This window comes from Vidua macroura, unplaced genomic scaffold (genome assembly GCF_024509145.1).
Source record: "Vidua macroura isolate BioBank_ID:100142 unplaced genomic scaffold, ASM2450914v1 whyUn_scaffold_195, whole genome shotgun sequence".
Lineage (NCBI taxonomy): Eukaryota > Metazoa > Chordata > Aves > Passeriformes > Viduidae > Vidua > Vidua macroura.
In genome coordinates, this window is record NW_026530577.1 from 27,657 (window position 1) to 53,631 (window position 25,975).

A 25,975-nucleotide genomic window follows, 5' to 3' on the forward strand; every position below is an offset into this window, starting at 1 on the left:
TGGTGTTTTTGGGGGGGGTCCTTGGGGGTCCCTGGGGGGGTTTTGGGGAGTTTTGGGGGGATTTTGGGGGGGTTTGGGGTTTTTGGGGGTGTCCCTGGGGGGTCCCTGGGGGATTTTGGGGGTCCCGGGGGGTTTTGGGGGGGATTTTGGGGTTTTTGGGGGGTCCCTGGGGGATTTTGGGGGTCCCGGGGGATTTGGGGGGGGGGTCCCTGGGGGGGGGTCGGGGTTTTTTGGGGGATTTTGGGGGGTCCCGGGGGGGTCCCTGGGGGTCTCCCGGTCCTGGGGGGTCCCGCGGGGTCCTCGGGGGTCCCTCGGCGCTGCCGCTCCCAGTGCTCCCAGTAAGGGCTCCCAGCGCTCCCAGCGCTCCCAGTTCCTCCCAGTTCCTCCCAGTCCGTCCCAGTCCCCGCCCAGTTCTTCCCAGTTCCTCCCAGTTCCTCCCAGTTCCTCCCAGTCCCCGCCCAGTCCCCGCCCAGTTCCCTCCCAGTCCCTCCCAGTTTCTCCCAGTCCCCGCCCAGTTCCCTCCCAGTTCCCTCCCAGTCCCTCCCAGTTTCTCCCAGTCCCTCCCAGTTTCTCCCAGTCCCTCCCAGTTTCTCCCAGTCCCTCCCAGTTTCTCCCAGTCCGTCCCAGTCCGGCCGGTCGGGGCACTCCTGGCCCCAGTTCCCTCCCAGTCCCTCCCAGTCCCTCCCAGTCCCTCCCAGTTCCCTCCCAGTTCCACCAGTGGTCCCAGTCAGACCAGTTCCAGCCCTGCCGGCCTCAGCCACCCCCGCACCAGTTACGCCCCAGTTCATCCCAGTTCATCCCAGTTCGTCCCAGTTCCACCCCAGTTCATCCCAGTTACGACACTGGGGCTGCCCCCCATCCCAGTTCATCCCAGTTCATCCCAGTTCATCCCAGTTTGTCCCAGTTACGACACTGGAGCTGAGCCCCATCCCAGCTCCATCCCAGTTTGTCCCAGTTCATCCCAGTTTGTCCCAGTTCCATCCCAGTTCATCCCAGTTACGACATTGGGGCTGGGCCCCACCCCAGTTCATCCCAGTTCATCCCAGTCCATCCCAGTTGCAACACTGGGAATGGGCCTTGCCCCAGTTGCATTCCAGTCCATCCCAGTTCCACCCCAGTTCCACCCCAGTTCCACCCCAGTTTCATCCCAGTTAACCCCAGTTTCATCCCAGTTGCGACACTGGGACTGGGCCTTGCCCCAGTTCCATCCCAGTTCGTCCCAGTTCCATCCCAGTTCATCCCAGTTTGCCCACTGAGGCTGCCCCCCATCCCAGTTCCCCCCAGTTCCCCCCAGTTCCCCCCAGTTCCATCCCAGTTCTATCCCAGTTCCATTCCAGTTCACCCAACAGAGCTGGGCCCCGCCCCAGTTCCCATCCCAGTTTGTCCCAGTTCATCCCAGTTGCGACACTGGGACTGGGCCTTGCCCCAGTTGCATTCCAGTTCCACCCCAGTTCCACCCCAGTTGCATTCCAGTTAACCCCAGTTCCATCCCAGTTAACCCCAGTTTCATCCCAGTTGCGACACTGGGACTGGGCCTTGCCCCAGTTCCATCCCAGTTTCATCCCAGTTAACCCCAGTTCCATCCCAGTTCACCCCAGTTTCATCCCAGTCCATCCCAGTTGCAACACTGGGTCTGAACCCTGCCCCAGTCCATCCCAGTTAACCCCAGTTCCACCCCAGTTCACCTCAGTTTCATCCCAGCCCATCCCAGTTAACCCCAGTTCCATTCCCAGTCCATCCCAGTTCACCCCAGTTCCTCCACTGGGTGTGTCCCACCTCCGCCCAGTACAAACCAGTATGCCCAGTATGCCCAGTATGCCCAGTATGCCCAGTATGCCCTTCCCCCACACAGACACTGCTCCAGCGACACCTTTATTGACACCAGTAAGGCTCCAGTATAAACCAGTAACAGCTCCCAGTATAAACCAGTACACACCAGTAACAGCTCCCAGTACAGACCAGTAACAGCTCCCAGTATAGACCAGTAACAGCTCCCAGTACAGACCAGTAACAGCTCCCAGTACAGACCAGTACACACCAGTAACAGCTCCCAGTACAGACCAGTAACAGCTCCCAGTATAGACCAGTAACAGCTCCCAGTATAAACCAGTACACACCAGTAACAGCTCCCAGTACAGACCAGTAACAGCTCCCAGTACAGACCAGTAACAGCTCCCAGTATAAACCAGTACACACCAGTAACAGCTCCCAGTACAGACCAGTAACAGCTCCCAGTATAGACCAGTAACAGCTCCCAGTACAGACCAGTAACAGCTCCCAGTATAGACCAGTAACAGCTCCCAGTATAAACCAGTACACACCAGTAACAGCTCCCAGTACAGACCAGTAACAGCTCCCAGTATAGACCAGTAACAGCTCCCAGTACAGACCAGTAACAGCCCCCAGTATAGACCAGTAACAGCTCCCAGTACACACCAGTTCAGACCAGTACACAGCGGTCATGGCTCCCAGTATAAACCAGTAACAGCTCCCAGTTCAGACCAGTAACAGCCCCCAGTACACACCGGTCACAGCTCCCAGTACAAACCAGTAACAGCCCCCAGTGCACACCAGTACAGACCAGTACAGACCAGTAACAGCTCCCAGTATAAACCAGTAACAGCCCCCAGTACACACCAGTACAAACCAGTAACAGCCCCCAGTTCAGACCAGTAACAGCTCCCAGTTCAGACCAGTAACGGCTCCCAGTTCAGACCAGTGCCATACTGGGAACCTCCCCCCCAATGTGGCCACGCTGGTCTCGAGCCTGGGGTCAATTTTGGGGGATTTTGGGTTTTTTTGGGATATTTTGGGCTATTTTGGGGTATTTTTTTGGGTATTTTGGGGTATTTTGAGATATTTTTTGGGATAATTTTTGTGTGTTTTTGGCATATTTTTAGGGATATTTTTGGGCTGGTTTTGGGATATTTTGGGGATTATTTGGGATTATTTTGTGATATTTTTGGCTGTTTTTTGGGGTATTTTGGTTGTGTTTCAGATGGCCACGCTGTTCTCGATGTTCTCGGGGTCCAGGTAGGGGCATTTTTGGGGATAATTTTGGGGATATTTTTCAGCTGTTTTTGGTCTGGTTTTGGGTATTTTTGGGGCTGTTTTGGGGCTGTTTTTGGGCTGTTTTTGGTCTGTTTTTGGGCTGTTTTTTGGGCTGTTTTTGGTCTGTTTTTGGGCTGTTTTTTGGGCTGTTTTTGGGCTGTTTTTTGGCTGTTTTTGGGGCTGTTTTTGGGCTGTTTTTGGGGCTGTTTTTGGGCTGTTTTTTGGCTGTTTTGGGGCTGTTTTTGGGCTATTTTTGGGCTGTTTTGGGCTGTTTTTGGGCTGTTTTTGGTTGTTTCTCAGATGGCCACGCTGTTCTCGATGTTCTCGGGGTCCAGGTAGGGGTAGGGTCTCTCCAGCGTCGCGTTCCGGGCCCGGATCTCCCGGGAGATTCGGCGCAGGCGGCGCCGGAAGCGCCGGATCAGGCGCCGGGCGGGAGCCTCGGTGAAGTGACGGTCGGGGTAGTGCCCGAGCGGGCGCTGCAGGAAACTGGGGTTACTGGGAGAACTGGGAGCACTGGGAGCACCGGGGGAATGGGGATACTGGGAGCACTGGGAGCACTGGGAGCACTGGGAGCACTGGGAGCACTGGGGGAACTGGGAGCACTGGGAGAATGGGGATACTGGGAGCACTGGGGGAATGGGGATACTGGGAGCACTGGGAGCACTGGGAGCACTGGGAGCACTGGGAGCACTGGGGTAGTGCCCAAGCGGGCGCTGCACAGGGAAACTGGGGTTACTGGGGATACTGGGAGCACTGGGAGCACTGGGGGAATGGGGATACTGGGAGCACTGGGAGCACTGGGGTAGTGCCCGAGCGGGCGCTGCAGGAAACTGGGGTTACTGGGAGAACTGGGAGCACTGGGAGCACCGGGGGAATGGGGATACTGGGAGCACTGGGAGCACTGGGAGCACTGGGAGCACTGGGGGAACTGGGAGCACTGGGAGAATGGGGATACTGGGAGCACTGGGAGCACTGGGAGCACTGGGGTAGTGCCCGAGCGGGCGCTGCAGGAAACTGGGGTTACTGGGGATACTGGGAGAACTGGGGGAATGGGGATACTGGGAGCACTGGGAGCACTGGGGATACTGGGAGCACTGGGAGCACTGGGGGAATGGGTAATGGGGATACTGGGAGCACTGGGAGAACTGGGAGCACTGGGAGAATGGGGATACTGGGAGCACTGGGAGCACTGGGAGCACTGGGGGAACTGGGAGCACTGGGAGCACTGGGGGAACTGGGAGCACTGGGGGCATGGGTAATGGGGTCACTGGGAGCACTGGGAGCACTGGGGTAGTGCCCGAGCGGGCGCTGCAGGAAACTGGGGTTACTGGGGATACTGGGAGCACTGGGAGCACTGGGGGAACTGGGGGAATGGGGATACTGGGAGCACTGGGAGCACTGGGAGCACTGGGAGCACTGGGGGCATGGGTAATGGGGTCACTGGGAGCACTGGGAGCACTGGGGGAACTGGGAGCACTGGGAGCACTGGGGTAGTGCCCGAGCGGGCGCTGCAGGAAACTGGGGTTACTGGGAGAACTGGGAGCACTGGGGGAACTGGGAGCACTGGGAGCACTGGGGTAGTGCCCGAGCGGGCGCTGCGGAGGGAAACTGGGGTTACTGGGGATACTGGGAGCACTGGGGGAATGGGGATACTGGGAGCACTGGGAGCACTGGGGGAATGGGTAATGGGGATACTGGGAGCACTGGGAGCACTGGGGGAACTGCAGAGGGAACTGGGGGAACTGGGAGCACTGGGGGAATGGGAATGGGGATACTGGGAGCACTGGGAGCACTGGGAGAATGGGGATACTGGGAGCACTGGGAGAACTGGGAGCACCGGGAGCACTGGGAGCACTGGGGGAATGGGTAATGGGGATACTGGGAGCACTGGGAGCACTGGGAGCACTGGGGGAATGGGGGAACTGGGGGAACTGGGAGCACTGGGGGCACTGGGGGTCAGGGGTGTGTTTGGGGGTCTCAGGGGGTTGGTTTTGGGTTGTTTTGGGCGGGTTTTGTGTTATTTTGGGTGGGTTTGGGGTCGGTAAATTTGGGTTGGGGTCCCGGGGGGTGTCAGTAAATTTGGGGAGGGGTCTCACCATGTCCATGGGCTCGTTCCTCAGCACCCAGAGCACGGCCAGGGTTGGGTTTGGGTTGGGTTTGGGTTGTTTTGGGTTGGTTTGGGTGGGTTTTGGGTGGGTTTGGGTGGGTTTAGGGTCGGTAAATTTGGGTTGGGGTCTCAGGGGGTGTCAGTAAATTTGGGGAGGGGTCTCACCACGTCCATGGGCTCGTTCCTCACACCCAGAGCACGGCCAGGGTTGGGTTTGGGTTGTTTTGGGTTGGTTTTGGGTGGGTTTTGGGTGGGTTTGGGTGGGTTTGGGGTGGGTAAATTTGGGTTGGGGTCCCGGGGGGTGTCAGTAAATTTGGGGAGGGGTCTCACCATGTCCATGGGCTCGTTCCTCAGCACCCAGAGCATGACCAGGGTTGGGTTTGGGTTGTTTTGGGTTGGTTTTGGGCGGGTTTTGGGTGGGTTTGGGGTCGGTAAATTTGGGTTGGGGTCTCGGGGGGTGTCAGTAAATTTGGGGAGGGGTCTCACCATGTCCATGGGCTCGTTCCTCAGCACCCAGAGCACGGCCAGCACCGTGGCCGTGGTGTTCATGGCCGGCAGCGCCGCCAGGAAATCCTGCTCGCTCAGCGCGGCCTTGGAGCGGGGAGGGGGCTCCCGCATGGCGGCGGGGGCGTTCGGGGGGAACGCCGACAGCTCAAACTGAGCCCCCAGAGCAGAGGGACCCCAAAAACGGGGGGAGAGACCCCGAAAATGGGGGAGAGAGACCCAAAAAATGTCAGAGAGAGAGCGAGAAAATGGGGGAGAGACCCCAAAACGGGGGGAGAGACCCCGAAAATGGGGGGGGAGAGACCCAAAAATGTCAGAGAGAGAGCCCGAAAATGGGGCAGAGAGACCCCAAAACGGGGGAGAGACCCCGAAAATGGGGGAGAGACCCCAAAAGTGTCAGAGAGAGACCCCGAAAATGTCAGAGAGAGAGCCCAAAACGGGGGGAGAGACCCCGAAAATGGGGGGGGAGAGACCCCAAAATGTTAGAGAGAGAGCGCGAAAATGGGGGAGAGACCCCAAAAACGTCAGAGAGCGAGAAAATGGGGCAGAGAGACCCCAAAAATGTCAGAGAGAGAGCCCAAAACGGGGGGAGAGACCCCGAAAATGGGGCAGAGAGACCCCAAAACGGGGGGAGAGACCCCGAAAATGTCAGAGAGAGACCCCAAAAATGGGGGAGAGAGACCCCGAAAATGGGGGGGGAGAGACCCCAAAAGTGTCAGAGAGAGACCCCAAAAATGGGGCAGAGAGAGCCCAAAACGGGGGAGAGATCCCAAAAATGGGGGGGGAGAGACCCCGAAAATGTCAGAGAGAGAGCGCAAAAATGGAGGGGGAGAGACCCCAAAAATGGGGGGGGAGAGACCCCAAAATGGGGGGAGAGACCCCAAAAGTGTCAGAGAGAGAGCCCAAAAGTGTCACAGAGGGAGCCCGAAAATGGGGGAGAGAGACCCCAAAAATGTCAGAGAGAGACCCCAAAACGGGGGGAGAGACCCCGAAAATGTCAGAGAGAGACCCCGAAAATGAGGGGGGAGAGACCCCAAAAATGGGGGGGGGAGAGACCCCAAAATGTCAGAGAGAGAGCCCGAAAATGGGGGGGGGGGAGACCCCAAAAATGGGGGGGGGAGAGACCCCAAAAGTGTCAGAGAGAGAGCCCGAAAATGGGGCAGAGAGACCCCAAAACGGGGGGAGACCCCAAAATGGGGCAGAGAGACCCCGAAAATGGGGGAGAGAGACCCCGAAAATGGAGGGGGAGAGACCCCAAAATGTCAGAGAGAGAGCGAGAAAATGGGGGAGACACCCCAAAAACGTCAGAGAGAGAGCCCAAAACGGGGGGAGAGACCCCGAAAATGTCAGAGACCCCAAAAATGGGGCAGAGAGACCCCGAAAATGGGGGGGGAGAGACCCCAAAAACGTCAGAGACACCCCAAAACGGGAGGGAGAGAAACCCCAAAAATGGGGCGGAGAGACCCCGAAAATGGGGGAGAGACCCCCAAAACGTCAGAGACACCCCAAAACGGGGGGAGAGACCCCGAAAACGTCAGAGAGAGACCCCGAAAATGAGGGGGGAGAGACCCCGAAAATGGGGGGGGAGAGACCCCAAAATGTCAGAGAGAGAGCGAGAAAATGGGGGAGAGAGACCGCAAAAATGGGGGGGGGGAGAGACCCCAAAAGTGTCAGAGAGAGAGCCCGAAAATGGGGGGGGGAGAGACCCCGAAATCCCAGAGACCCCCCAGGAGCAGCTGAGACCCCCCTGAACCCCCCCCGAAATCCCCCCAGCGCCCCAAAACAGCCCCGGGGGCAGCGGGCAGTGGTCAGTCAGGGGGGTCAGTGGTCACTCAGGGGGGGTCAGTGGTCAGCGGTCAGTGGTCACTCAGGGGTCAGTGGTCACCGGGGGTCAGTGGTCACTCAGAAGTGGTCAGTGGTCACTCAGGGGTCAGTGGTCACTGGGGTCAGTGGTCACTCAGGGGTCAGTGGTCACTCGGGGGGTCACTGGGGGGTCAGTGGTCAGTGGTCAGTGGTCACTCAGGGGTCAGTGGTCACTGAGGGTCAGTGGTCACTCAGGGGGGGTCAGTGGTCACTCAGGGGGGGTCAGTGGTCACTCAGGGCTCAGTGGTCAGAGGGTCAGCGGTCAGCGGTCAGTGGTCACTCGGGGCTCAGTGGTCACTCGGGGCTCAGTGGTCACTCAGGGCTCAGTGGTCACTCAGGGGGGGTCAGTGGTCACTCAGGGCTCAGTGGTCACTCAGGGGGGGTCAGTGGTCACTCAGGGCTCAGTGGTCACTCAGGGGGGGTCAGTGGTCACTCAGGGCTCAGTGGTCACTGAGGGTCAGCGGTCAGCGGTCAGTGGTCACTCAGGGCTCAGTGGTCACTGAGGGTCAGCGGTCAGCGGTCAGTGGTCACTCAGGGCTCAGTGGTCACTCAGGGGGGGTCAGTGGTCACTCAGGGCTCAGTGGTCACCTGGCCGCTGTTGGTGGCCGCGTGGTGGGCGGAGCAGGTGTAGATGACCGTGGTGACGAAGGTGACGAGGCCGCGCACGGAGTCCAGGCGGGAGGGCACCCCTGGGGGCACGGGGGCACCTGGGCTCACCTGTGCCCACCTGGGGCCACCTGTGCCCACCTGAGCTCACCTGTGCCCACCTGTGCCCCCCCATGCCAACCTGAGCCCACCTGGGGGCACCTGAGGGGTCACCTGAGCTCACCTGAGCCCACCTGGGGCCACCTGTGCCCACCTGAGGAGTCACCTGAGCCCACCCGAGGGGTTCACCTGTGCCCACCTGTGCCCACCTGTGCCCACCTGAGGGGTCACCTGTGCCCACCTGTGCCCCCCCATGCCAACCTGAGCCCACCTGGGGGCACCTGAGGGGTCACCTGAGCTCACCTGAGCCCACCTGAGGGGTCACCTGTGCCCACCTGAGCCCACCTGTCCCACCTGAGGGGTCACCTGTGCCCACCTGTGCCCCCCCCGCCAACCTGAGCCCACCTGGGGGCACCTGAGGGGTCACCTGAGCTCACCTGAGCCCACCTGGGGGCACCTGGGGCCACCTGTGCCCACCTGAGGGGTCACCTGTCCCACCTGTCCCACCTGTCCCCACCTGTCCCACCTGTCCCCACCTGTCCCCACCTGAGCTCACCTGTCCCACCTGTCCCACCTGTCCCACCTGTCCCACCTGTCCCCACCTGTCCCTCACCTGTCCCCACCTGTCCCACCTGAGCTCACCTGAGCTCCTCCTGCCCAGGAAGCCCCTGGTGAAGATTTCTCCCACCCAGGCCTGGAGCTCGGGGTCCTCCCGGACGGCGCCGTCGGACGGGTAATAGAGAGCCAGGAGCTGGGACACAAACCTGGGACAGAGGGGACATTTGGGACATTTGGGGACATTTGGGGACATTTGGGGACATTAACGGGTAATAGAGAGCCAGGAGGGCAGAGACAAACCTGGGACAGAGGGGACATTTGGGGACATTTGGGGACATTTGGGGACATTTGGGGACATTAATGGGTAATAGAGAACCAGGAGCTGGGACACGAACCTGGGACATCAGAGGGGACATTGGGGGACATTAATGGGGACATTTGGGGACATTTGGGGACATTAACGGGTAATAGAGAGCCAGGAGCTGGGTGACAAACCTGGGACATTGGGGACATTTGGGGACATTTGGGGACATTTGGGGACATTAACGGGTAATAGAGAGCCAGGAGCTGGGACACAAACCTGGGACATCAGAGGGGACATTTGGGGACATTTGGGGACATTTGGGGACATTAACGGGTAATAGAGAGCCAGGAGCTGGGACACAAACCTGGGACATTTGGGGACATTTGGGGACATTAATGGGGACATTAACGGGTAATAGAGAGCCAGGAGGGCAGAGACAAACCTGGGGCATTTGGGGACATTTGGGACATTTGGGGACATTTGGGGACATCAATGGGGACATTTGGGGACATTAACGGGTAATAGAGAGCCAGGAGCTGGGACACAAACCTGGGACAGAGGGGACATTGGGGACATTTGGGGACATTAATGGGGACATTAACGGGTAATAGAGAGCCAGGAGCTGGGTGACAAACCTGGGACAGAGGGGACATTTGGGGACATTGGGGGACATTAATGGGGACATCAATGGGGACATTAACGGGTAATAGAGAGCCAGGAGGGCAGAGACAAACCTGGGACATTTGGGGACATTGGGGACATTTGGGGACATTAATGGGGACATTAATGGGGACATTAATGGGGACATTAACGGGTAATAGAGAGCCAGGAGCTGGGACACAAACCTGGGACAGAGGGGACATTGGGGACATTTGGGGACATTGGGGACATTAATGGGGACATTTGGGGACATCAATGGGGACATTAACGGGTAATAGAGAGCCAGGAGGGCAGAGACAAACCTGGGGCATTTGGGGACATTTGGGGACATTGGGGACATTTGGGGACATTAACGGGTAATAGAGAGCCAGGAGGGCAGAGACAAACCTGGGACATCAGAGGGGACATTTGGGGACATTAATGGGGACATTAACGGGTAATAGAGAGCCAGGAGCTGGGACACAAACCTGGGACATTTGGGGACATTGGGGACATTTGGGGACATTTGGGGACATTTGGGACATTGGGGACATTTGGGGACATTTGGGGACATCAATGGGGACATTGACGGGTAATAGAGAGCCAGGAGGGCAGAGACAAACCTGGGACATTTGGGGACATTTGGGGACATTAATGGGGACATTTGGGGACATTGGGGACATTTGGGGACATTTGGGGACATTTGGGGACATTAATGGGGACATTAACGGGTAATAGAGAGCCAGGAGGGCAGAGACAAACCTGGGACATTTGGGGACATTTGGGGACATCAATGGGGACATTAACAGGTAATAGAGAGCCAGGAGCTGGGACACAAACCTGGGACAGAGGGGACATTTGGGGACATTTGGGGACATTTGGGGACATTTGGGGACATTAACGGGTAATAGAGAGCCAGGAGGGCAGAGACAAACCTGGGACATTTGGGGACATCAGAGGGGACATTTGGGGACATTAATGGGGACATTAACGGGGACATTAACGGGTAATAGAGAGCCAGGAGCTGGGACACAAACCTGGGACATTTGGGGACATTTGGGGACATTTGGGGACATTAACGGGTAATAGAGAGCCAGGAGGGCAGAGACAAACCTGGGACATTTGGGGACATTTGGGGACATTTGGGGACATTAACGGGTAATAGAGAGCCAGGAGCTGGGACACAAACCTGGGACAGAGGGGACATTTGGGGACATTTGGGGACATTTGGGGATTGGGGGACATTTGGGGGGATTGGGGACATCGGTGACAGCCAGGGGACATTGGGGACATTTGGTGACATTGGGGACATTGGGGACATTGTGGGGGTTAACACATCGGGGACATTCGGGGGACATTTGGGGACACTCGGGGGACATTTGGGGACACTCGGGGGCCACTGTCCCCACCTGCGGATGGCCCGCCACACCTTGGTGGCGTCGCAGCCGAAGTGGTGGCGCTTGGTGGCCGCCACCCCGCGGTGTCGCAGGTCCCGCGGCAGCACCAGCGAGCGCCAGCGCAGCGCCCGCAGCCCCCGCGCCACCAGCGCCAGCAGCCCCCGCCTGCCCAGCGCCACCGCCTGGGGACACCGAGGGGACATTGGGGACATCGAGGGGACACGGCAGTGCCACCCCCGATCCCCAAAAATCCCGACATTTCCACCCAAAATCCCGCAATTTCCACCCAAATCCCGCCCCATCGGTGCCGGCAGCCCCCGCCGGGCCAGCGCCACCGCCTGGGGACACCGAGGGGACACTGGGGACACCGAGGGGACATCGCGGGGACACGGCAGTGCCACCCCCGATCCCCCAAAATCCTGAAATTTCCACCCAAAATCCCGAAATTCCAACCCAAAATCCCGCAATTTCCACCCAAATCCCGCCCCATCGGTGCCGGCAGCCCCCGCCGGGGCAGCGCCACCGCCTGGGGACACCGAGGGGACATTGGGGACATCGCGGGGACATCGCGGGGACACGGCAGTGCCACCCCCAATCCCGAAATTCCCGCTCAAATCCCGCCGAAATCCCGAAATTTCCACCCAAATCCCGCAATTTCCACCCAAATCCCGCCCCAGCACATCCAGCAGTGCCCGCCGGGCCAGCGCCACCGCCTGGGGACACCGAGGGAACATTGGGGACATCGCGGGGACATCGCGGGGACACGGCAGTGCCACCCCCAATCCCCCAAAATCCCGAAATTTCCACCCAAAATCCCGAAATTTCCACCCAAAATCCCAACATTTCCACCCAAATCTCGCCCCATCGGTGCCGGCAGCCGCCGCCGGGGCAGCGCCACCGCCTGGGGACACCGAGGGGACATTGGGGACATCGAGGGGACACGGCAGTGCCACCCCCGATCCCCCAAAATCCCGAAATTTCCACCCAAAATCCCGACATTTCCACCCAAATCCCGCCCCATCGGTGCCGGCAGCCGCCGCCGGGGCAGCGCCACCGCCTGGGGACACCGAGGGGACATTGGGGACATTTGGGGACATCGCGGGGACATGGCAGTGCCACCCCCGATCCCGAAATTCCCGCTCAAATCCCGCCGAAATCCCGAAATTCCAACCCAAAATCCCGAAATTTCCACCCAAATCCCGCCCCAGCACATCCAGCAGCCCCCGCCTGCCCAGCGCCACCGCCTGGGGACACCGAGGGGACATTGGGGACATCGCGGGGACACGGCAGTGCCACCCCCGATCCCCCAAAATCCCGAAATTTCCACCCAAAATCCCGCAATTTCCACCCCAAATCCCGCAATTTCCACCCAAATCCCGCCCCATCGGTGCCCGCAGCGCCCGCCTGGGGACACCGAGGGGACATTGGGGACACCGAGGGGACATTGGGGACATTTGGGGACATCGCGGGGACACGGCAGTGCCACCCAAAATCCCGAAATTCCCGCTCAAATCCCGCCGAAATCCCGAAATTCCAACCCAAAATCCCGAAATTTCCACCCAAATCCCGCCCCAGCACATCCAGCAGTGGGGACCGGGCCAGCGCCACCGCCTGGGGACACCGAGGGGACATTGGGGACACCGCGGGGACATTGAAGGGACACGGCAGTGCCACCCCCGATCCCCCAAAATCCCGAAATTTCCACCCAAAATCCCGCAATTTCCACCCAAAATCCCAACGTTTCCACCCAAATCCCGCCCCATCGGTGCCAGCAGCCCCCGCCGGGCCAGCGCCACCGCCTGGGGACACCGAGGGGACATTGGGGACACCGAGGGGACATCGCGGGGGACACGGCAGTGCCACCCCCGATCCCCCAAAATCCTGAAATTTCCACCCCAAATCCCGAAATTTCCACCCAAATCCCGCCCCAGCACATCCAGCAGTGCCCGCCGGGGCAGCGCCACCGCCTGGGGACACCGAGGGGACATTGGGGACATCGCGGGGGACACGGCAGTGCCACCCCCGATCCCGAAATTCCCGCTCAAATCCCGCCAAAATCCCGACATTTCCACCGAAATCCCGAAATTTCCACCCAAATCCCGCCCCAGCACATCCAGCAGTGGGGACCGGCCCAGCGCCACCGCCTGGGGACACCGAGGGGACATTGGGGACATCGCGGGGGACATTGAAGGGACACGGCAGTGCCACCCCCGATCCCCAAAAATCCCGAAATTTCCACCCAAAATCCCAACATTTCCACCCAAATCCCGCAATTTCCACCCAAATCCCGCCCCAGCACATCCAGCAGCGCCCGCCGGGGCAGCGCCACCGCCTGGGGACACCGAGGGGACATTGGGGACATCGAGGGGGACATCGCGGGGACACGGCAGTGCCACCCCCGATCCCGAAATTCCCGCTCAAATCCCGCCGAAATCCCGACATTTCCACCCAAAATCCCCCAATTCCAACCCAAAATCCCGCAATTTCCACCCAAATCCCGCCCCTTCCCTGCCAGCAGCCGCCGCCGGGGCAGCGCCACCGCCTGGGGACACCGAGGGGACATTGGGGACACCGCGGGGACAGACCCCACTGAAGCCCCCCCGGTGCCCCCCCCGTAACCCCCAGACCCCTCCCAGACCCCCGGTGCCCCCCCCCCCACCCTACAGAAGCCCCCAGACCCCACTGCAGCCCCCCCCGGTGCTCCCCCCAGACCCTATAGAAGCCCCCAGACCCCCCCAGACCCCTCCCAGACCCTGCTGCCCCCCCCCTTACCCTATAGAAGCCCCCCGACCCCACTGAAGCCCCCCCCCCCCCTCACCCGGTCGAAGACCCCCCCGGGGTTGAGCAGGAAGCGCCGGGCGAGGACCCCGATCTGCACCGTGAAGCGGGTGTGGGGCACGAGGAGCTGGGGGGCACGGGGGGGGCAGAGATAAATGGGGAGGGGGCAATGGGAAATGGGGAGGGGGCAATGGGAACCGGGTGTGGGGCACGAGGAGCTGGGGGGGGCACAGGGGGGGTCAGAGAAATGGGGAGGGGGCAATGGGAAATGGGGAGGGGGCAATGGGAAATGGGGAGGGGGCAATGGGAACCGGGTGTGGGGCACGAGGAGCTGGGGGGCACGGGGGGGTCAGATAAATGGGGAGGGGGCAATGGGAACCGGGTGTGGGGCACGAGGAGCTGGGGGGGGCACGGGGGGGGTCAGAGAAATGGGGAGGGGGCACCGTGAAACGGGTGTGGGGCACGAGGAGCTGGGGGGCACGGGGGGGGTCAGAGAAATGGGGAGGGGGCACCGTGAAACGGGTGTGGGGCACGAGGAGCTGGGGGGGGCACGGGGGGGTCAGAGAAATGGGGAGGGGGCAATGGGAACCGGGTGTGGGGCACGAGCAGCTGGGGGGGGCACGGGGGGGGCAGAGATAAATGGGGAGGGGGCAATGGGAAATGGGGAGGGGGGCAATGGGAAATGGGGGGGGGGCAATGGGAACCGGGTGTGGGGCACGAGGAGCTGGGGGGGGCACGGGGGGGGTCAGAGATAAATGGGGAGGGGGCACCGTGAACCGGGTGTGGGGCATGAGCAGCTGGGGGGGACACGGGGGGGTCAGATAAATGGGGAGGGGGCACCGGGGGGGTCAGAGAAATGGGGAGGGGGCACGGGGAAATGGGGGGGGGGCAATGGGAACCGGGTGTGGGGCACGAGCAGCTGGGGGGGGCACAAGGGGGGGCACTGTGAGATTGGGGAGGGGGCACCGGGGGGGTCAGAGAAATGGGGAGGGGGCAATGGGAAATGGGGAGGGGGCAATGGGAAATGGGTGTGGGGCACGAGGAGCTGGGGGGCACGGGGGGGTCAGAGAAATGGGGAGGGGGGCACCGGGAAATGGGGAGGGGGCACCGGGAAATGGGGAGGGGGCAATGGGAAATGGGTGTGGGGCACGAGGAGCTGGGGGGCACGGGGGGGGGGGCACCGGGAGATGGGGAGGGGGCACCGGGGGGGGGTCAGAGATAAATGGGGAGGGGGCACCGGGATTTTTTGGGCTGGGATTTTTTTGGGGATTTGGGATTTTTCCCCAGGATTTTTTTCGGGATTTGGATTTTTGGGCTGGGATTTTTTATAATTTGGGTTTTCGAGGTGGGATTTTTTTGGGATTTGGTTTTTTGGACCAGGATTTTTTATAATTTGGGTTTTTGAGGTGGGATTTTTCCCCAGGATTTTTTTCAGGATTTGGATTTTTGGGCTGGGATTTTTTTTTGGGATTTGGGATTTTTCCCCAGGATTTTTTTCAGGATTTGGATTTTTGGACTGGGATTTTTTTTAACAATTTCAGTTTTCGAGGTGGGATTTTTTTTTCGGGATTTGGATTTTTGGGCTGGGATTTTTTTTAACAATTTCAGTTTTTGAGGTGGGATTTTTTTTGGGGGGGATTTAGGATTTTTTTTTTCCGGACTTTACCTTGAAGAGGGGGTGCTGGGGGGGCAGCTGGCGCAGCGTGGCCAGGGCGAACACCTCTCCCAGCAGGTGAGCCCGCAGCAGGTGCGTCAGCCCCTCGTGCACCTGGAACTCGGCGCTGCGCACCCAGGCCTTGGCCAGCGCCCAGAGCCACGGCGGGTCCTGCGGCACGAACACCGGCGCAGCGGGGCCTGGCTCCTGGGAGAGCTGGGGACCCCAAAAATGTCAGGGGAACCCCGAAATCCATCAGGGGAACCCCAAAATCCACAGGAGAATCCGAAAAGGGGCACCCAAAAAATCACAGGAGAATCCGAAAAGGGGCACCCCCAAAATCGTCACTGGGAACCCAAAAGGGTCAGGGGAATCCAAAACCCTCAAGGGAACCCAAAATCCATCAGGGCAACCCCAAAATCCGTCAGGGGAACCCCAAAATCCGTCAGGGGAACCCCAAAAACGTCAGGGGAATCCCAAAAGGGGCACCCAAAAAACCACAGGAGAATCCGCTCAGGGGAACCCCAAAGGGAAACCCAAACGGGTCAGGGGAAACCAAAACCCTCAAGGGAACCCAAAATCCATCAGGGGAAACCAAAATCCATCAGGGGAACCCCAAAAGGATCAAGGGAACCCCAAATCCATCAGGGGAACCCCAAAAACGTCAGGGGAATCCCAAAAGGGGCACCCAAAAAATCACAGGAGAATCCGAAAAGGGGCACCCGCAAAATCGTCACTGGGAACCCAAACGGGTCAGGGGAATCCAAAACCCTCAAGGGAACCCAAAATCCATCAGGGGAACCCCAAAACCATCAGGGGAACCCCAAAATCCGTCAGGGGAACCCCAAAAACCTCAGGGGAAACCCAAAAGGGGCACCCAAAAATCCACAGGAGAATCCGCTCAGGGGAACCCCAAAGGGAAACACAAACGGGTCAGGGGAAACCAAAACCCTCAAAGGAACCCAAAATCCATCAGGGGAAACCAAAATCCATCAAGGGAACCCCAAAAAGGGCACCCCAAAAACCTCAGGGGCACCCCAAAATCCATTAGGGAAACCTAAAAGGGGCACCCAAAAAAACCACAGGAGAATCCCAAAAGCGGCACCCCCAAAATCGTCACTGGGAACCCAAACGGACAGAGGAAACCCAAAAGGGTCAGGGGATCCCAAATCCATCAGAGGAACCCCAAAATCCATCAGGGGAACCCCAAAAACCGTCAGGGGAACCCCAAAAGGGTGAGGGGAGCCCAGGCCTTGGCCAGAGCCCAGAGCCACGGCGGGTCCTGCGGCACCAACACCGGCGCAGCGGGGCCCGGCTCCTGGGAGAGCTGGGGACCCCAAAAATGTCAGGGGAACCCCAAAAAAGGCACCCCAAAATCCGTCAGGGGAACCCCAAAAACGTCAGGAGAATCCGAAAAGGAGAACCCCAAAGGGGAACCCAAACGGGTCAGGGGAAACCAAAATCCATCAGGGGAACCCCAAAAGGGCACCCCAAAAACGTCAGGGGAACCCCAAAAAGGGCACCCCAAAAACCTCAGGGGAACCCCAAAAACGTCAGGAGAATCCGAAAAGGAGAACCCCAAAGGGAAACCCAAACGGGTCAGGGGAAACCAAAACCCACAAGGGGAACCCAAAATCCATCAGGGGAACCCCAAAATCCATTAGGGAAACCTAAAAGGGGCACCCAAAAAAACCACAGGAGAATCCCAAAAGCGGCACCCCCAAAATCGTCACTGGGAACCCAAACGGACAGAGGAAACCCAAAAGGGTCAGGGGATCCCAAATCCATCAGGGGAACCCCGAAATCCATCAGGGGAACCCCAAAAACGTCAGGGGAACCCCAAAAGGGTGAGGAGAGCCCAGGCCTTGGCCAGAGCCCAGAGCCACGGCGGGTCCTGCGGCACCAACACCGGCGCAGCGGGGCCCGGCTCCTGGGAGAGCTGGGGACCCCAAAAATGTCAGGGGAACCCCAAAAAAGGCACCCCAAAATCCGTCAGGGGAACCCCAAAAACGTCAGGGGAATCCGAAAAGGGGCACCCAAAAAACCTCAGGGGAATCCGCTCAGGGGAACCCCAAAGGGAAACACAAATGGGTCAGGGGAAACCAAAACCCTCAAAGGGAACCCAAAAATCCATCAGGGGAACCCCAAAATCCATCAGGGGAACCCCAAAAACGTCAGGGGAATCCCAAAAGGGGCACCCAAAAAATCACAGGAGAATCCGAAAAGGGGCACCCGCAAAATCGTCACTGGGAACCCAAACGGGTCAGGGGAATCCAAAACCCTCAAGGGAACCCAAAATCCATCAGGGGAACCCCAAAACCATCAGGGGAACCCCAAAAACGTCAGGGGAATCCCAAAAGGGGCACCCAAAAAACCACAGGAGAATCCGCTCAGGGGAACCCCAAAGGGAAACCCAAACGGGTCAGGGGAAACCAAAACCCTCAAGGGAACCCAAAATCCATCAGGGGAAACCAAAATCCATCAGGGGAACCCCAAAAGGATCAAGGGAACCCCAAAACCATCAGGGGAACCCCAAAAACCATCAGGGGAACCCCAAAAGGATCAAGGGAACCCCGAAATCCATCAGGGGATCCCAAAAGGGGCACCCAAAAAACGTCAGGGGAATCCGCTCAGGGGAACCCCAAAGGGAAACCCAAACGGGTCAGGGGAAACCAAAACCCTCAAGGGAACCCAAAATCCATCAGGGGAACCCCAAAAGGGTCAAGGGAACCCCAAAAAGGGCACCCCAAAAACCTCAGGGGCACCCCAAAATCCATTAGGGAAACCTAAAAGGGGCACCCAAAAAACCACAGGAGAATCCCAAAAGCGGCACCCCCAAAATCGTCACTGGGAACCCAAACGGACAGAGGAAACCCAAAAGGGTCAGGGGATCCCAAATCCATCAGGGGAACCCCAAAATCCATCAGGGGAACCCCAAAAACCGTCAGGGGAACCCCAAAAGGGTGAGGGGAGCCCAGGCCTTGGCCAGAGCCCAGAGCCACGGCGGGTCCTGCGGCACCAACACCGGCGCAGCGGGGCCCGGCTCCTGCGACAGCTGGGAACCCCAAAAATGTCAGGGGAACCCCAAAAAGGGCACCCCAAAATCCATCAGGGGAACCCCAAAAACGTCAGGAGAATCCGAAAAGGGGCACCCGCAAAATCGTCACTGGGAACCCAAAAGGGTCAGGGGAATCCAAAATCCTCAAGGGAACCCAAAATCCATCAGGGGAACCCCAAAAACGTCAGGGGAATCCGAAAAGGGGCACCCAAAAAACCTCAGGGGAATCCGCTCAGGGGAACCCCAAAGGGAAACACAAACGGGTCAGGGGAAACCAAAATCCATCAGGGGAACCCCAAAAGGATCAAGGGAACCCCAAATCCATCAGGGGAACCCCAAAAACGTCAGGGGAACCCCGAAAGGGGCACCCAAAAAATCACAGGAGAATCCGAAAAGGGGCACCCGCAAAATCGTCACAGGGAACCCAAACGGGTCAGGGGAATCCAAAACCCTCAAGGGAACCCAAAATCCATCAGGGGAACCCCAAAATCCATCAGGGGAACCCCAAAAGGGTCAAGGGAACCCCAAAATCCATCAGGGGATCCCAAAAGGGGCACCCCAAAAACCTCAGGAGAACCCTGAAATCCACAGGAGAATCCCAAAAGGGGCACCCCCAAAATCGTCACTGGGAACCCAAAAGGGCAGAGGAAACCCGAAAGGGTCAGGGGATCCCAAAAGGGTCATGGGAACCCCAAAATCCATCAGGGGAACCCCAAAAGGGGCACCCCAAAAACCTCAGGGGAACCCCAAAAACGTCAGGAGAATCCGAAAAGGAGAACCCCAAAGGGAAACACAAACGGGTCAGGGGAAACCAAAACCCTCAAGGGAACCCCAAAATCCATCAGGGGAACCCAAAAGGATCAAGGGAACCCAAAATCCATCAGGGGATCCCAAAAGGGGCACCCAAAAAACCACAGGAGAATCCGCTCAGGGGAACCCCAAAGGGAAACCCAAACGGGTCAGGGGAAACCAAAACCCTCAAGGGAACCCAAAATCCATCAGGGGAAACCAAAATCCATCAGGGGAACCCGAAAAAGGGCACCCCAAAAACCTCAGGGGCACTCCAAAATCCATTAGGGAAACCTAAAAGGGGCACCCAAAAAAACCACAGGAGAATCCGAAAAGGGGCACCCGCAAAATCATCACTGGGAACCCAAAAGGGTCAGGGGAATCCAAAACCCTCAAGGGAACCCAAAATCCATCAGGGGAAATCCAAAAACGTCAGGGGAACCCCAAAAGGGTCAAGGGAACCCCAAAATCCATCAGGGGATCCCAAAAGGGGCACCCCAAAAACCTCAGGAGAACCCTGAAATCCACAGGAGAATCCCAAAAGGGGCACCCAAAAAACCACAGGAGAATCCGCTCAGGGGAACCCCAAAGGGAAACCCAAACGGGTCAGGGGAAACCAAAACCCTCAAGGGAACCCCAAAATCCATCAGGGGAACCCCAAAAGGGTCAAGGGAACCCCAAAATCCATCAGGGGAACCCCAAAATCCATCAGGGGAACCCCAAAAAACGTCAGGGGAATCCGAAAAGGGGCACCCGCAAAATCGTCACTGGGAACCCAAACGGGTCAGGGGAATCCAAAACCCTCAAGGGAACCCAAAATCCATCAGGGGAACCCCAAAAGGGTCAAGGGAACCCCAAAAGGATCAAGGGAACCCCAAAATCCATCAGGGGAACCCCAAAAGGGGCACCCCAAAAACCTCAGGAGAACCCTGAAATCCACAGGAGAATCCCAAAAGGGGCACCCAAAAAACCACAGGAGAATCCGCTCAGGGGAACCCCAAAGGGAAACCCAAACGGGTCAGGGGAAACCAAAATCCATCAGGGGAACCCCAAAATCCATCAGGGGAACCCCAAAAGGATCAAGGGAACCCAAAATCCATCAGGGGAACCCCAAAAGGGGCACCCAAAAAACGTCAGGGGAATCCCAAAAGGGTTTTGGGGTTGGTTTTTGGGGTTTTGGGATCAGTTTTTGGGGTTTGAGGCCCGGGTGGGTTTTTGGGGTCCATTTTTGGGATTTTGTTTCCGTTTTTGGGGCCCGGGTGGGTTTTTGGGGTCCATTTTGGGGTTTTGGGTTCCATTTTTGGTTTTTTGTTTCCGTTTTTGTGGTTCTGGGGCCCGGGTGGGTTTTTGGGGTCTATTTTTCGGGTTTTGGGCTCCGGTTTTGGGTTTTGGGGTCCATTTTGGGGTTTTGGGGTCCATTTTTGGGTTTTTGTTTCCGTTTTTGTGGTTCTGGGGCCCGGGTTGGTTTTTGGGCTCCATTTTTGGGGATTTTGGGGTCTGTTTTGGGATTTTGGGGCCCGGGTTGGTTTTTGGGATCCATTTTTGGGGTTTTTGTTTCCGTTTTTGGGATTTTGGGGCCCGGGTGGGTTTTTGGGGTCCAGTTTTGGGATTTTGTTTCCATTTTTGGGATTTTGGGGCCCGGGTTGGTTTTTGGGTCCATTTTTCAGGTTTCGGGGTCTGTTTTGGGGTTTTTGGGGTCCCTTTTGGGGCTTTTGGGGTCCATTTTTGGGTTTTGGGGTCCATTTCTGGGATTTTGGGGCCCGGGTGGGTTTTTGGGGTCCATTTTTGGGGTTTTGGGGTCGTTTTTTGTGGTTCTGGGGCCTGCGTTGGTTTTTGCGGTCCATTTTTCAGGTTTCGGGGTCCCTTTTGGGGTTTTTGGGTTCCGGGTTGGTTTTTGGGATCCATTTTTGGGTTTTTGTTTCAGTTTTTGGGATTTTGGGGCCCGGGTTGGTTTTTGGGTTCATTTTTCGGGTTTCGGGGTCTGTTTTGGGGTTTTTGGGGTCCCTTTTGGGGTTTTCGGGGTCCGTTTTGGGATTTTGGGGCCCGGGTTGGTTTTTGGGGTCCATTTTTCATCTTTTGGGGTCCCTTTTGGGGTTTTTGGGGTCCGTTTTGGGATTTTGGGGCCCGGGTTGGTTTTTGGGGTCCATTTTTCATCTTTTGGGGTCCCTTTTGGGGTTTTTGGGGTCCGTTTTGGGGTTTTTGGGGTCCCTTTTGGGGTTTTTGGGGTCCGTTTTGGGGTGGGGGGTCCCACCTGGATGGCGAGGGGCAGCAGGTCCCCGTCGGGGCGCTGGTGCAGCAGGCAGAGCGGGGCGGCCACGAAGGTGGGGCGGCCGTCGATGAGCGCCGTGGGGAGCCCCTGCAGCACCCCATAATCGGCCAGGTAGATGTTCCCTGCCTGGGGGGAACCCCAAAATCAGGGGGACCCCAAAAACGGGGGGTACCCCAAGTTTGGGATCCCCCAAATCCTAAAAAAAACCCTAAATATTGGAGAAAAAACTCAAATTCGGAGAAAAAACCCCAAATCCCAGCACCCCATAATGGGCTCAAGAAATGTTCCCTGCCTGGGGGGAACCCCAAAATCAGGGGGACCCCAAAAACGGGGGGTACCCCAAGTTTGGGATCCCCCAAATCCTAAAAAAACCCTAAATATTGGAGAAAAAATTCAAATTCGGAGAAAAAAACCCTAAATCCCAGCACCCCATAATCGGCTCAAGAAATGTTCCCTGCCTGGGGGGAACCCCAAAATCAGGGGGACCCCAAAAACGGGGGGTACCCCCAGTTTGGGATCCCCCAAATCCTAAAAAAACCCTAAATACTGGAGAAAAAAAAACCAAATTCCTGGAAAAAAAACTCAAATACTGAGAAAAAACCCCAAATCCCAGCACCCCATAATCCCCCAGGTAGATGTTCCCTGCCTGGGGGGAACCCCAAAATCAGGGGGACCCCAAAAACGGGGGGAACCCCAAGTTTGGGATCCCCCAAATCCTAAAAAAAACCCTAAATATTGGAGAAAAAACTCAAATTCGGAGAAAAAAACCCCAAATCCCAGCACCCCATAATCCCCCAGGTAGATGTTCCCGACCTGGGGGGAACCCCAAAATCCGGGGGACCCCAAAAACGGGGGGAACCCCAAGTTTGGGATCCCCCAAATCCTAAAAAAACCCTAAATACTGGAGAAAAACCCTAAAATCTGTGGGAAAAACCCCAAATCCCAGCACCCCATAATCCCCCAGGTAGATGTTCCCTGCCTGGGGGGAACCCCAAAATCAGGGGGACCCCAAAAACGGGGGGTACCCCCAGTTTGGGATCCCCCAAATCCTGGGAAAACCATAAATACTGGAGAAAAACCCTAAAATCTGTGGGAAAAAACCCCAAATCCCAGCACCCCATAATCCCCCAGGTAGATGTTCCCTGCCTGGGGGGAACCCCAAAATCAGGGGGACCCCAAAAACGGGGGGAACCCCAAGTTTGGGATCCCCCAAATCCTAAAAAAACCCTAAATATTGGAGAAAAAACTCAAATTCGGAGAAAAAACCCCAAATCCCAGCACCCCATAATCCCCCAGGTAGATGTTCCCGACCTGGGGGGAACCCCAAAATCCGGGGGACCCCAAAAACGGGGGGAACCCCAAGTTTGGGATCCCCCAAATCCTAAAAAAACCCTAAATACTGGAGAAAAACCCTAAAATCTGTGGGAAAAACCCCAAATCCCAGCACCCCATAATCCCCCAGGTAGATGTTCCCTGCCTGGGGGGAACCCCAAAATCAGGGGGACCCCAAAAACGGGGGGTACCCCCAGTTTGGGATCCCCCAAATCCTGGGAAAACCATAAATACTGGAGAAAAACCCTAAAATCTGTGGGAAAAACCCCAAATCCCAGCACCCCATAATCCCCCAGGTAGATGTTCCCTGCCTGGGGGGAACCCCAAAATCAGGGGGACCCCAAAAATGGGGGGAACCCCAAGTTTGGGATCCCCCAAATCCTAAAAAAACCCTAAATATTGGAGAAAAAATTCAAATTCGGAGAAAAAAACCCCAAATCCCAGCACCCCAAAATCGGCTCAAGAAATGTTCCCTGCCTGGGGGGAACCCCAAAATCAGGGGGACCCCAAAAATGGGGGGAACCCCAAGTTTGGGATCCCTCAAATCCTGGGAAAACCCCAAAATCCTGGGGAAAAAACCCAAATTCCTGAAGAAAAACCCCAAATTCTGAGAAAAAAACCCCAAATCCCAGCACCCCATAATCCCCCAGGTAGATGTTCCCGACCTGGGGGGAACCCCAAAATCCGGGGGACCCCAAAAACGGGGGGAACCCCAAGTTTGGGATCCCCCAAATCCTAAAAAAACCCTAAATACCGGAGAAAAAAACCCCAAATTCCTGGAAAAAAACCTCAAATACTGAGAAAAAAACCCAAATCCCAGCACCCCAAAATCGGCCCAAGAGATGTTCCCGGCCTGGGGGGAACCCCAAAATCAGGGGGACCCCAAAAATGGGGGGTACCCCAAGTTTGGGATCCCCCAAATCCTGGGAAAAAAACCCAAATCCTAGAGAAAAAAACCAAATACTGAGAAAAAACCCCAAATCCTGGAGTTCCCCCCACATTTCCCGATTCCCCTCTTGGGTTTTGGGATTTTTGGGGAGTTTTGGGGATTTTTGGGGTTTTGGGGTTTTTGGGGTTTTGGGGAGTTTTGGGAGTTTTGGGGTTTTGGGAATTTTTGGGGAGTTTTGGGGTTTTTGGGGTGTTTTGGGGTTTTGGGGTTATTGGGGTGTTTGGGGTTTTGGGGATGTTTTGGGGTTTTTGGGGTGTTTTGGGGTTTTGGGGGTTTTTTGGAGTTTTGGGGGAGTTTAGGGGTTTTTGGGTTGTTTGGGGATTTTTGGGGAGTTTTGGGGTGTTTGGGGGTGTTTTGGAGGATTTGGGGATTTTGGGGCTTTTGGAGTTTTTTGGGGTTTGGGGGGGTTTTGGTGGTTTTGGTTGTTTGGGGATTTTTGAGGAGTTTTGGGGTTTTTGGGGTTTTGGGGTTTTTGGCGTGTTTTGGGGTTTTTTTTGTGATTTTGGGGTGATTTAGGGTTTTTGGGGTGTCCCACCTCCATCTCGCGGCGCAGGGAGGTGCCGGGGCCGAGGCTCGGGGCCACCATGGGGGTCTTTGTTTGGGGTGATTTTGGGGTGATTTTGGGGTATTTGTTCGGGGTTTTATGGTGTTTTTGGGTTGTTTTTGGGGTTTTGGGGGTTTTTGGGGTGCCCCACCTCCATCTCGCGGCGCAGGGAGGTGCCGGGGCCGAGGCTCGGGGCCACCATGGGGGCGTTTGTTTGGGGTGATTTTGGGGTATTTGTTCGGGGTTTTTTGGTGATTTTGGGTTGTTTTTGGGGTTTTTTGGGTTTTCGGGGTGCCCCACCTCCATCTTGCGGCGCAGGGAGGTGCCGGGGCCGAGGCTCGGGGCCAGCATGGGGGTGTTTGTTTGGGGTGGTTTTGGGGTGATTTTGGGGTGTTTGTTTGGGTTTTTTTAGGGTTTTTGGGATGTTTTGGGTGTTTTTGGGGTGCCCCACCTCCATCTCGCGGCGCAGGGAGGTGCCGGGGCCGAGGCTCGGGGCCACCATGGGGGTGTTTGTTTGGGGTGATTTTGGGGTGTTTGTTTGGGGTTTTTTGGTGATTCTGGGGTATTTTGGGATGTTTTTGGGGTGATTTAGGGTTTTTGGGGTGCCCCACCTCCATCTCGCGGCGCAGGGAGGTGCCGGGGCCGAGGCTCGGGGCCACCATGGCCTCGCTGACGGGGAAGTTGGGGGGCAGGCGGCGGCAGCGGCGCAGCAGGACGGGGTTCACCCCGCTCAGGAACTGCTCCCCGAAAAACGCGTCCTCCTGCCAGTGCCGCAGCACGTACTCTGCGGGGACACGTTGGGGACACTTGGGGACACCTGGGGACACCTGGGGACACCTTGGGGGCAGTTGGGGAAACCTTGGGGACACCTCAGGGACATTTCTTGGATGCCTGGGGACACCTTGGGGACATCTGGGGACACCTGGGGACACCTGGGGACACCTGGGGCGACTTGGGGACACCTTGGGGGCAGTTGGGGAAACCTTGGGGACACCTGGGGACACCTTGGGGGTAGTTGGGGACACATCTGAAACACTTGGGGACACCTCGGGGACACTTGGGGACATTTGGGGACACCTGAGGACACCTTGGGGACACCTTGGGGGCAGTTGGGGAAACCTTGGGGACACCTGGGGACACCTGAGGACATTTGGGGACACCTTGGGGGCAGTTGGGGACACCTGGGGGACACCTGGGCACACATCTGAAACACTTGGGGACACCTGGGGACACCTTGGGGACACCTTGGGGGCAGTTGGGGAAACCTTGGGGACACCTGGGGTAACTCTGGGGACACCTGGGGACACCTTGGGGACATTTCTTGGACACCTGGGGACACTTGGGGACACCTGGGGTAACTCTGGGGACACCTCGGGGACACCTGGGGACACCTGGGGGACACCCCCAGACCCCCCCAATTCCAATGACCCCCCCCCGCAGTAACCCCAAAGTTTTGGGATCCCCCGAAATCGCC

General features: G+C 57.7%; 1 protein-coding gene across 1 annotated transcript in view; it reads right to left on the reverse strand.

Moving 5' to 3' along the window:
* Window positions 1–1,859: 1,859 nt before the first annotated feature.
* Window positions 1,860–25,975, reverse strand: part of LOC128802830 (polyunsaturated fatty acid lipoxygenase ALOX15B-like) — a 35,277-nt gene continuing 11,161 nt past the window's right edge. The window contains exons 7-15 of the mRNA XM_053969412.1: window positions 25,113–25,285; window positions 21,659–21,802; window positions 15,573–15,776; window positions 13,947–14,033; window positions 11,141–11,310; window positions 8,873–8,994; window positions 8,114–8,214; window positions 5,645–5,815; window positions 1,860–3,527 (exon numbers count right to left, since the gene is read on the reverse strand). Coding sequence (XP_053825387.1) covers window positions 3,348–3,527; window positions 5,645–5,815; window positions 8,114–8,214; window positions 8,873–8,994; window positions 11,141–11,310; window positions 13,947–14,033; window positions 15,573–15,776; window positions 21,659–21,802; window positions 25,113–25,285 — 1,352 coding nt within the window. The 3' untranslated portion in view covers window positions 1,860–3,347. The remainder of the gene's footprint in view (window positions 3,528–5,644; window positions 5,816–8,113; window positions 8,215–8,872; window positions 8,995–11,140; window positions 11,311–13,946; window positions 14,034–15,572; window positions 15,777–21,658; window positions 21,803–25,112; window positions 25,286–25,975) is intronic.